The 13307-nt window shown below is 35.8% G+C and overlaps 1 protein-coding gene across 1 annotated transcript; it reads right to left on the bottom strand.

The window, feature by feature from the left end:
- Positions 1 to 2065: 2065 nt before the first annotated feature.
- LOC116108667 (protein JINGUBANG-like) lies at positions 2066 to 3199 on the bottom strand. The gene has a single exon (XM_031394909.1). It carries the CDS (start codon positions 3197 to 3199, stop codon positions 2102 to 2104), a length of 1098 nt encoding a protein of 365 aa, XP_031250769.1. The 3' UTR covers positions 2066 to 2101.
- Between the last annotated feature and the right edge of the window lie 10108 nt (positions 3200 to 13307).

The raw sequence follows: 13307 nt of genomic DNA, 5'->3' as shown, positions 1-13307 counted from the left end.
TTGGACCTTCACTTTCAATCGCTTCAATGAAGGTTGATTCTGCTTTTTTTGCGGGCATACTTGTATTGTTGTGATCCCAATATAACATCTCCTAAGTGAGAAAATATTGATCATTTAACTAACAATTACCTGGAATTACTCTGTTTTAACAAGGCATTTCTCCATCAGTGAATAAATTGTTGATTGACATCAAGGGCACATCTCCTTTGTACCAGTATACCAGATTAAGCTGGGGACTCGTTTGTGAGTGTAGATCCTCGAAATAGTGGCAAGGTATATATGGATGTTAAAAATAAGCTCGAGGTCTCTCTTTGAAGTCTTATCCAAAGAAGGAAAACAACAAAACATATTGCACACATACGCACAATTCAAGGTATAACTGTTGGTGCTATGATGAAGCCGAAGCTTATTGGTTCAGACTTTGAACATGAACATAAAAAGACAACTGAGTGGAAGTATTCTCTAGATATACCACTGTGAATAAAAGAACGGTAGAGGCAGTTTGGGTTGTTGGTGGATGCAGGTAAGACAGCATTATTCAGAAAATCACGAATCATCATACATTTTATTATTTTATGTTGATGATGGAGCCTCTTACATTTAAAGCATAGATTATTGCTGTCACAAATCTGTCTTGGGGTATGCATATAATTATTATAATGATAAAATGAGGTATCTTTAGGTAATCCAAGAAGAATATTTAGGGAAAAAAAAATTACTTAGTTATTAAACAAATTACGTGAGAGTCGTGTTGATTTAGAAACAGATAATTTTTTGGATGGTTTTCATTCAATAAGAAATGAGATTGGTTGTTGGATACATTAATCCTTAGCCACTAAACCACACATGCACATGCGATTCATTCTTAAGGAGATTGGTAATATGGAACTTGAGAGTTAATGATTTTTTTTCCATCCAAATAATAGTTTAATGACTTTTTTCTATCCACTGACTTCGAAAATATCACTTTACTATCCAAATTTATATTCCAACGGTGAATAGAGAATAAACTCGATCTAGGTTGTTGGGTATTTTGAAGAGGGGAGACCGATGAGTCTTTTGATAGTAGAAAGTTGGATTTTGATGGTTGAGATTTATTAGAATTTGACTTGGAAGAGGCGGTTGTGCAAACCCTAATCATTCGGTTGCCAGTGATTAGCGGGGTCGCCAGGAGTAGAGTTTGAGGGGTTTTGTGAGTAATGATTGAGAAAGAAAATAGTGGTGGTGTGAGGTCATAACGATGCCAAAATCGAAAACAGAATATAAATTTAAGTAGTAAAGTGGTATTTTAAAAGTCAGTGAAAAAATGTTATTAATACATTATTTGAGTGGGAAAAAGTCGTTTATACGGAACTTGAAGGCTACAACCAGGAACCATGACTGAAACAAATTATTAAACCTTTTAACTTTTAAGAGTAAAAAAAACCAGGATTTACCTTTGAAATGCTGAACTCACTGTTACAAGTTCTATTTGAGAAGTCTACAAATTACACCAGCACTTACGCAACAAAAAGGAAAAAAACTCAAAATAGAGGATTGTTAAAACATAAAAGTGGCATGACTCATAGCTTTGTAAGATATAATTAATGAAAGTTGCTCCCCACTAATCAGGAACGTAAATGTTGGAAAAGCTGACCAGTAGTTAGCTTTATTCAGCAATCTAAGTTCTGAACCATCAAATTTGACAACATGATCATCATCAACCTAGCTCTCTTGCAATAATTTGTTGGAGCAAATATAAAATTCTTCATCTCTCACTATGAAATATAATATAATAGTAGGAGCACCAACCTAGCTTAAGCATGACTGCAGTGGACTGCATGTGATGCAACTTTTTTTTTACGAGTTTCTTCGAACAAGACAGGCTGAAACCCACTTTGCTCTTTAGAAGACATGTCTGTGGAGTAAAAAAAGAAAACTTGTTCACCATTTATGGAGTAAATTAGTGGATGAAGTTTTTTACATGCACTAACTCGTGGGAAAGAAGGTTTAAAATTAATAATGAATTCAAATCATATGATTGAATACAAAACTACATTCATTGTATATATTCAACAAGCTAGCAAATTAATTAATTATTTTAACTTTTCTTTTTCTTTGGTTAACTATTTTTAATTACAAATACATTTGAAAGGGACTTCTTGTTCAGCTTCTTTTTCCGCACTTCCCACACTTTAATTTCTCCATCAAGGCTACCACTACAAATCGAGACGACACCGTTGCACCCACCTCTTTTGATGTTTACCAACGATTTTACTGGTTTTTCATGCCCTTTTAAGATTGTAATACAACGATAACCATTCTCCCCACACTGCCAAACCCTCACCGTTCGATCAGCTGATCCACTCACTATCAAATCATCAACATTGATCAAACACAATATAGCTCCTGTATGACCCCGCAATGCTTCCACAAACACCATCTGATCACCGTTGTTTTCTCTCCCCCACACCACAATCGAATGGTCACAACCACCCGAAAACAAAAGCGAACCGTCACCCTTCAATGCAAGAGCATTGACTGTTGACTTATGCCTCTCTAATGTTGCAATTAACGTGTGTTTACCATCTTTATCAACTTTCTCCCAAGCTCTTATAAGTCCATCGGCTGACGCTGTGTAAACGACGCCGACATCCGATACGGCCACTGCGTTTACGGCATCTTCATGCGCTTTTACAGATTCTAAGCACCGATAAGTTGTGGGGTTCCATATCTTAAAACTTTTGTCCCAAGAAACTGAATACATTAACCCTTCTTTGACTACTAAATCTGAAACTGTATCCCAGTGTTCAAGCCAAAGCCGCTTCTTGTGACGCCTGACAGTCGTGTAGTTTTTGGGCAACATGAAGTGGAGAAAACGGTCTTTGACAGTGGGGAGTGTAGAGACAAGTTGGTGTTTTTTCGATGGTGTCATTTGCCATACTCTGATTTTGCAGTCTTGATGGGCGGTGAAGACTTTTGTACTGCTAAAAGCTATAGACTTGACGGATCCAGAAGATAAATCATTGCTATATGTATCGATAAGGGTATAGTTAGATAAATCGAATACGCTGATTTCATTGATGGAGGCCACGTAGAGAAGGTTGTTGCGGGCTGCAAGGCAGCTGATATGAGGGTTTGGAATTTTGAGCGTGGTAATGCATTGATGTTGGAATTTTTCGTGAGAGAGTGAAGAGAAAATATGCCCATTGGAAGACATGATTTTTTTTGGGTTTTGGGAGAGCAAATGGGAGAGTGAGACATGAGAAATATATAATAATCCAGACTGAGGTTAGGGTTGTAGAACATGTGGAAATTATTTTAATGGAGCAATTAGTTTTGGGTTTTATGAAGTTGAAACGTGGCAAGTGTAGCAGTGGACAGCTGAATTAATTGAGGGCCTACGAATCAATTGAAAGTGGAGCATGGCTGTTAGATGCCGACGTGGTGTAAGAATGGGTGGCACAAATCTAAACGTTGAAAAGTCCACACAACACAGAAAGATTAAAAAAAAAAAGTAAAGGTCATTAAGTGATCAATACCACAAATTGATTAGCAATCCATAAGCCCTAAAACACGTGTGGTTGGATTTGTGAGACTGAGATTAATAAATTACACAAAAACGCAACAATTAGAGATTTCCAATCGACCTTGACGGAACTAGATAAGATGTGTGTGTGGTTATGTATAACCAGCCAAGAACAGATTAGAAAATAGATAATAAAAGGACAAGAAACGATTTTTAAAGTGGTTCGGAAAGTTAAAAACAAGTCTACATCTATTTTTATGTTATTGTTTTATGTTTGCCTTACACACAAACTGATTACAGATAAAAAGAACCTAAAAATGAGGATCAACACTCTTTAAGTGGGTTTTATGTTCTTGTGTGAATGATTGATCCCCCAAAATTGAGGTGGTTTCTACTTTTTATATACCGTTGACAATGGTTGGAAATTGTTGTTACGGGATGAATTACATGCATAATCCCTCGTAATCCAGATCTAAGTGGGCGTTCCCATGCGTAAAACTGATCACCCATACTTAATACTGATAATCTTGCTGATGAAGTCATCTGTTGTGGGGACGACACATGAGACGAGCATGGTCATTAGGTTCTTTTGTCTTACACACACAGACTTATTACAGAGAAAAAGAACATACAAACGAGGATCAACTCTCTCTAAGTGGGTTTCTTGTTCTTGTATGAATGGTCGGTCCCCAAAAAATGAGGTGGTTTTTCCTTTTTATACACCATCTAACAGTGGTTGGGAGTTGTTGTTACAAGATGGATTATACGTATAATCCCTCGTCATCCGAATCTGAATGGGCATTCCTATACGTACCATGCTTAATACCAATAATCTTGCTCAAAATATCATTGTTGTGGGGGTGACACGTGGAGGAAGCATGGCCGTTAAGTCTTGGTATGATGTAGGGACAGGTGGGACAAATCTAATCGTTGAAAAATCCGCACAACGCAGAAAGATTAAAAAAACAAAAACAAAAGTAAAGGTCATTAATTAACAATCCCATAAATTGATTAGCAATCCATAAGCAAAAAACAAGTGTCGCGGAATTTGTGAGACTGGGATTAATAAATTAGCAATTCCTTGAAAAAGTATAGTTGTATATTTGATTTTGGAAACACCGTTGAAACGCATATATTTATGGGTTCTGTTTCTGAAGTATTTTAAAACATGTGATCAACCACTACGACATAATCATAACCAAAGCACCAAAAGATAGTTAATTTCAATAACCTGAATCTGAGCAAACGTAATGAGATCATCTTTTACTATTACGCAGCCTGGGGACAATCAAATATCGTTCGTACATGAAAGGTGCCTGAGCACGCTTCAGATCGATCCCGTCGTTCACATCCCTTTGCTCATACATTCCCATAATATATGGATAAAGAGCCTTCACTGCTTACACTCCCGTTGCTTAATAAGATCTTTTTTTCGTGGTTTCATATAAAGCTGCATGCAGTATTAATTGAAACAGGGCTAATCTGTTAAGTTCTGCGTAAGTTGTTCCAGAATCAATCAGGCGCAGACCGCCAAGTCCACCCTCCGCATGTTGAAATTAAGACCTTCTCTAGGAATTCCATTCATTTATTTCTCACCAGATCCTCTACGTTTTTGAAAAAGTATAAGCTGAAGTTTTTGCTGTGAGATAATGCTGGACGCACAAAGAAAAATCATAGTGAGTCTATTGCTTGGTATTGTTCCTAGCTATAGCAGACGGTGATCGAAAAGAAGAATGAGTCTTGCAATATAATTTTAGGGGAAAATCCAAGGGGATTCCACCAAGGATGGTTCTCTGATCGATGCTTAAGTTAGCATGCTGGTTTATATTATTAAAGAGAAATAAAGAGAGCTTAATCATGCATCTAAATCTTGAAAGTGAAACCCTTTACCTGATGATGAAATCTTTCCTTATTTTGTACAGTGTATTCATCACAAGTGACAAATGACGTCTAAGGGAGAACCCATATGATTTAATTAATTACATTTCAAATCATTCCATTTCCAGCGTCAATCTAGACCTTTGATATTTAATTGAATTATATACTTATCAATCTATATAGAACAAAAATTAAGGGAAATTTAAATTACATGCCGATGGTTTCTCTCGCGCTTTCTGCTTAATTTATTTTTAAAACTTATATTTACTACAGTATCCAACCAAAATAGTTACACAAATGTAATAGATACCTCTTCTGCGACTCAAACACAAAACTTATTGGGTATAATTAATCCCAATGGTTAAAATATTTGTCATTCGACCATAAGAAGAGAGGTGTGAATGAAAATTCTATTAATATGATATTTAATCTGTGCTTCAATATTTTTAATTGAAGAGGAAGATCTCATTTCGCTTAATATAATCTATAAATTATCTAAACGGTCCAACAAGCAGCAGGATGTTGTATCTCCAAAGTTAAATCCCTTCGGAGACTATGAAACTATTGTTCCAATTAATTTCATAATTTCACTGTCGGTTCTTTTTATTTTTAAATAATGATCACAATGTACGATCTTAGAGTACATACTCTGGACAGTTAAAATCGTACATGAAAGAAACCTGAAAATTCTTTAAATCAATCCCTACATTCACATCTCTTTGTTGATACATCCCTAGAATTGATATTGTATCATTGCTTCGTTTCATAGCCAAGCAAAATTGATCGGAAGAATTATCAATCCAAGCATTCTGGTCACTCAGAGGATGAGGCTCTTTATTATCCGCAAACCAGAAGGATATCTCTGGCAGCTGTTCGGTATATCGATGCTTCATGTTGTAGCACAACTCCCATTCATTAGTAACATCAGTTTCTGGTTCCAAAGAAATTTTCGATTTCAGTTTCTCTACTAATTGAATCAAGGCTAATCTGTGAATCCGGAATCAACCAACAAACCTTCAAGTCCACCCTCTACATGTTGAAACATCCACTCTGGAATTTCTTCTGCTTTCTCACCATCAACGTAAAGACCCTCTACGCTTTTGAAATAGTACTAACCTTCACTATTGTTAGATAATGCAGTGGTGGAATGCCCGGAAATTATGGCTGCTAATCCAAAGCGTATTTGGCTATGACCGGTGCTACCGTTGGATGATATGCAGTAAGAGAGCTCATTGAAACTTAGTTGTCCTACCAATGAATATGACTGCTTAGACCCACAATTCCTGGCACATCTGAACCTAGGACATCTGAATTACTGTGACCGCACCCAAAAACCACGTTAAACACAGTATAGTTTCGACCCGGTTGGAAACTGTCTTTAAACAATAACGATTCTTTGGCTAGGTTTCCTATCGAGTGTCCACCGTCCATGTATGTTGTGACATATCGCAACTAGAGTAAGCCGCATCATAGCATTCATCAGTTTCACATCCGACCGGTTCATAACTAGATGATTTAGAAGGATCGAATATGGGTATAGTTTGCTCGTAACAATTGATGCAATCGAGGCACTGCAGCCACATTAGACTGCTTCCAGTGTCAGGAATTGCATAGGTGTCTAATGGAGGAGCGCCAATGCTATATCTCATGCCAAAGTCTTCAGATATTTCCTCCACAGGAGACATTGGGTATTTCGTGGAATTTGAAGAATTCTTTGATCTGAGCCAACTAAAATAAGCAGTGCGGGCCGAAGATTTACGTAAAGAAGCTCTCAAAAGATCAAGAGGAGAGGCATTTGGGTCATAAAAAGGTGATTCTGGTGAGCTACGATGAATAAGAGGAGCAATAAAACCTCTATCTGCCTTTTGACAATAATCGAAATCATAGAAATAAATATTAGTGAGAATATCATCGATAACGCCATGGCTAAAAGCACAAAAGATTTCAATTTGTACGTCTGAATCGGAGAAACTGATCACTATTTAAACAAGTGTGTACTGAATTTGATATTAAAGAATAAATTGAAAAAAAAAAAAAAAAACATATAATATCATGCATACTTAAATTAGATAGTAATAGCAGATAGCTAACTAATTACAGTCGATGGTTATATCCTTATTGAACATGGTCATTGAATATATAAATCAGAAAATTGATTTAGCTAGATCTCATGAAACAACGAACGTAATAAAGACGTGTACGAGAGGAAACCAATGCCCCAAAATTGTTCAGCATTAACTGACCGTAACAGTAGAAGTTTTAAAATTCTTATTTCATGTCAAATTATTCTTCCTAAATTGAGAGAATCGAAATCCCTTGAATATACAGTGTTAAATACGACAGTTTTGCATAATTCCCCTTTGTAATTAGCTTGATGATGGTATAAATTCCAATAAGGGTTGTTGAAATGGATAAGTTGACCATTATTGACTAGACTAAGATCCTCACTAAATCAGAGCTGAGGTCCAACTTTTAAAGGCTTGTGATTAATGACTATAAAATAAGAAAATATGTACTAAACATATAGATCTGAACCATAAATAAAATAAAAAGCACATGTGTCATACAATCTTTAAAAGTTCAAATGAGCTCAAATCATGAGAGGGTAAGGCTTTATCTAAGCTCACACCTCTCTTGACACCTTGGCGAATAGTTAATTAACTATTACAACTACAAATTCACCCACATCTATAGACTTTGGTTCACGCCCTAACATGTTTTAGAATTTTATTTAAATTATAAAAACAATAATTGATAAAAATTTAAAACATTCATAAACAAGAACAATTTTAGAATAAGATAAAAGTAGATTAACTAATTAGCATTCTATATATAATTTGTATCTCGATTATTTGTTCATATTATACTACATGTAGTAATATATCAAAAGAGATTGTTATAGGCACAGGCAGTGGGTTTACATGTTAAGAAGGTGGGTGTACAAGCAAAAATGACTTATGTGGTAAAATAAATAAATTAGAAGAGAAATTCTGAGAGGATGCAAATGTAATAATATAATGGAAGAGGGATTCAATAAAGGCAACAATATATATATATATATATATATATATGTCTGTGTGTGTGTGTGTGTGTGTGTGTATGTTGATACAAAAAGAGACCAAACCGCAAAACCAAAAGCAAGAAAACCAACATTCAACCAGCAGATAAAATCCAACATATAAGCAGCAGATAAAATCCACGAGTAATAAACAGATAAGAACTTAAATGTAAAGGAGACAGAGATTTATAGTGGTTCGGTAATCTTATAGATTACCTACATCCACTCTCCAGGGCAATAAGTAGATTTTCACTATGAGAATAAGAGAATCTTACAGAGATATGCTCACCCTTTACACAGTGCACACAACTCCTCTGTAAACCCAGATCTCAACACCTCTCATACACCACACCCAAAATAACCAAGCATTAGTACAGATTTATACAGAAGAGGAAAACAGAAAAACAATCCAGCTAAGACCTACCACCACCGTTGATTCCATCAACGCTCTTCAAATCTCTAACGCATCCAACATTTCATAACAAACTTTTCTCTCTCTGTTAACCAAGAGAGAAAACTCGAGAGAAATGAAGAATGAGCAAAACCTAATTTGAATTAGGTTTATTGAAGACTAGTTTTGACAGAACTGCCCCTTAGCTTTAGCAAAATGACTTTGACTGCCCAAATTAAACTTTGACTTCCACGTGGGCATAAATCAATTGCCACCTCACAACAAATCTCCACCTTGGCACTTGATCATTGCCCTCACTTACTGCCCTGGAAATTCCTTCTACTTTTCTTCAATGTGAAGAAGGCTTTTAAAGAGCCTTAACTTGTCCAAGACAATAGACTTAGTGAACATGTCTGCTGGGTTTTCACAACTAGGAACTTTCTCCACCTTGATGGCTTTATCTTCAATCAAATTCCTTATAAAATGTAGCCTGACATCAATGTGTTTGGATCTCTCATAAAACACTTGATTTTTACACAGAAAAATTGCACTTTGGCTGTCACTCTTGATTGGAACCTGCTGCTAGGTCAAACCTATTTCTTCAAGCATTCCTTTGAGTGACATTGCTTCTTTAACAACCTCTGTAATGGCAACGTATTCTGCTTCTGTAGTTGACAAAGTAACAATTGCCTGCAGATTAGCTTTCCAAGAAACCAGATTATTCCAAAAAGAGAAACGAAAACCAGTCATGGATTTCCTATTGTCTACATTTCCTGCAAAATCAGCATCCACATATCCTACAATGATATTTCCCTGATTTTGCCCCCTACTGCATGTAAACAATACCAGTAGTCATTGTACCCCTCACATACCTAAGCACCCATTTTACAGCTTCCCAATGATTCTTCCCAGGATTACTCATAAATGACAGGTTATTCGCAAGTGTACGAAATCGTGCAAGTAGTAAAACTCGAGTAAACAAGTGTCGAATCCCAAGGGAACTACCTACCAAGTACCAAACTATTATATTCTATTGCTATTTGATTAAACTGAAGTTTAAGAATGAATTTAATGAAAAAGTAAATAAACTAACAACTAAAAATTAAGTACTGAATAAAAGTAGAACTTGTAAACACTTTGAAGTAAAAATCAATATGACTAAACCTAGGGCATAGATTTCGCACCAATTTAATCCTATGTATTGATATTTGTTGTTAACCTAATTAAGCCTATTCTAAAAGCCAAATCCCCTAATATTCCACTAACTCTCTCTCGAGCAATTAGCAAATTAACCCTTAAGCAACAACCCAAGTTATCTCTAAAATGGATTTAGGAGCTAAGAGATCATTAAGATCTATGGAATTTCCCGGAGCCTCACAGATCGCGGTAACCTATCTCTAGCGTTCGCTCAATCTATGGTTTTATTACCTTAGACAAATTAGGTTTCATCTCTCGATCTCAACCCAACCCATGATATCATTCAACTCTCGGATCCTTAAGAATTGAAAGCATTACACACAATAATAAAACTTAGAATTAATGCTCAATAAGAATTAACAACAATAAAGTCAACACATATTCATAAATTGGGCTACATCTTTAGCCCTAGAAAGAGAATTAGTTCATAAATACAGTAATGAAAACAACCATTATATTGAATAACATGAGTTCAAGAATGGAAAATAGAAACACTTCTCTAATTTGTGAACGAGAATCGCAAGAATTCCGATCTCCAAAGTAGTGGCCGTCCTTTTTCTTCTCACATCCCTTAAAACTTTAAAAATCCTTATTATAGTCTAGGGTTTTCAAGTTACTTAGGAAAAGATTAAAATCCTTACCCACTCAATTCGGATTAGGAGAATGCAATAACCCAAAAGGCCCGAGACCCATCGCGCGGCGATGAGAAACAATCGCTGCGGCGATCTTTCTTTCTGTCCCCAGAGTCCGTGACTTCAGAATTTGGTAAATTCATCAACATGAACTTTGTAGCTCTTTGAATAAGCTTTCCAACGCCACTAGAATCGTCATTTCCGATACCACAGCTCAAGTTATGATCAACATCGAAGCATGCTCATCTTAAAGGATTTCCAGATTTTACGTTGAGTTTCGACGAGTCACAACTTTCTCGTTTCAACTCCGATTCTTGCACCGTTTGTTCCTACTTGTCACGATTCCATCGACATCATTCTTTTTCCTTCAAATATCGGTTTGAACATGAAATACTCAAATACACCCGTGATACCGTAAAACGTATTTGAAATAATAAATTCAAATTCCAACAATTAAACACCTTTTTCCACAAATAATCCAATTGAATCACTAATAAATGTATACTTTCAAGCTCTTATCACAACCCCCAACCAGCTTTTTGCTAGTCCCTAGCAAACTAAGCGATAAAATAAGTCTCTAAGCTTGAAATAAAATAACCATAAAAACCTATATCTAAACTATCCTAACCACTTTCGTAGATTGACACGATTGCATTTAGCGTATGCACGCCTTTAAACCCCTAGCGCCCTAGTTGGAAGTTGTAGTCTCGTGAGGGTTTCCAGCGACGATACCCACAAACATCCCACACTAACTTATCCTAAACTCTAAAAGTAACAAACATAAACATAACAAGAACACCCTAACAAAAGTCTTGGATCATTCATAAAGACGTCTCAAAAATTGCATATCACAAAAATAAATAGATTAATTAAATTCACCTAAAACTCACAGACAATGCAAACATCAATTTCATTTTCGTTAACGACCCTAGAACATCCATACACCACAAACCATTAGTCTACAAACTCGATGGTGTTATGCACAACATTCATGAACAAATTTTGATCTCAGTATTCGGGTTATGACTTATATTTGAATCATGGAATCAAACTCCTAGGCTCACTTTTCAAACCACTCTCCACTAATGTAGAATTTCATATCCCCTGGGATCAATAGGTCTTTGTAAGGTTGTACTTTAGGCCAGGGTATGGGTCCAAGGAAATGATTGAAAAACAAGTAGAGACTTAATTTTCCTCATGCAACTCTAAAATCAAATCGCACTCCACTTCTTCTCAACCACCAACCAGTGTGTCCACTAATTTACACCCCTCAAACTTGTATCTTTCTTTTTTCTTTTTCTTTTTTTTTTTTTTTTTGATACCATAAATGCGGCGAGGGAGATGCGTCTAGGTGTACGTGGCGTTGTTATACCAGAGGTTGTCAATGTACTGCTAGGCAGTTTTTTAAGGCGGGTTCTGGTTTCCAGCCGAAATACCCTTCAACTAGTCAGAATGTTTTTTTTTTTTTTTTTTTTTTTTTTTTTTTCTATAATAACAATAAGAAGGCTGAAACATGCACACATGCACATCCCCACTGATTTTACAAACATTTCGCAACCCCCAATCAATTTCTTCGCACGCATGGGTTGTGACAACCACACTTTTTACCAAACTCGTAATAAGCTTGAAGAACAATAAAGTCTCTTAATGATAAAGCGGGTAGGATTGGTTTTTAGGCTCAAAATCAGGATAGGTAAACATTAAGTTCAAAGAACGAAAAAACAGGCTAAATTAATTATTTTAAAATAAAGGCTCAAGGGTTAACTAGATAATGATAAAAGGGTTGTGCTTGAAAGGCTCAATTGGTCCAAAACAGCCTAAATCATTTCCTAAGTGATGTGAATTCTAGGATTTCGCCTTGAGTGATTTTCAAATGAGTTCTAGAGTTTGTTGAGATCACAATAAAGTTCATGGAAACTTCATACATACACGTCTCTAATAAGTGACTAAACCACTTTCAATCCACAGTTCACTAGGGTCTCAACTCAATGTCATTAATATTCACACTCATCTGAAAGCAAAGGTAAAAATTAATGTCCTCTATTAGTTCTATGTTATTGCAATCACTTCCTATCATAGACAATTGATTCATCCAAAGACAAAATAAAGCTCAACAACCAACTAAAAGAAAAAAAAAACTGCTCTCTAAATCCATACAAAAATTCTGCTCAATTTAAGTTTCTTGAATTCCTACCCCCAACCAATAAATCACATTGTCCCCAATGTTAAGCGTAAAATAGAGAAAGAGAAAAGTACCCCCTTTTGCAATCGTGAAGTGCGAATACGCATGACAATTCGATCACCAACTCGTTTCATTCTATTGTTGTCTTTTAATTCTGTCAAACAAAGAAACTTGCAGTGCACCTCATTGGAACACATCATGTGTTAAATTTATGAATTTAGAGAAACAAACACAAATCAAATTATTTACCTACAAAAAAAAATAAAATAAAATTAACATACTTGAAAATTAACACCCGCAAAAATACACACCTAATCAAAAAAATCAAAAAAATAAAATAAAAAAAACTTGGGTTGCCTCCCGAACGCTGGTTAAAGTCGTAAGCTGACTTTTCGTTTTCTTCATCCGATCATCTAGAGAATCCAGCCCTTGTATCCTTAATTCCACCATTCACATAGGGC

This window comes from Pistacia vera, unplaced genomic scaffold (genome assembly GCF_008641045.1).
Source record: "Pistacia vera cultivar Batoury unplaced genomic scaffold, PisVer_v2 Contig567, whole genome shotgun sequence".
In the NCBI taxonomy this organism is placed as follows: Eukaryota; Viridiplantae; Streptophyta; class Magnoliopsida; order Sapindales; family Anacardiaceae; genus Pistacia; species Pistacia vera.
Note: the sequence above shows the minus strand (reverse complement) of the source record. Positions and strands in the feature narration are given on the sequence as shown.

Excerpts from the sequence above, each read along its gene's own strand:
- LOC116108667 (XM_031394909.1), bottom strand. The coding sequence starts at position 3,199 with ATGTCTTCCAATGGGCATATTTTCTCTTCACTCTCTCACGAAAAATTC.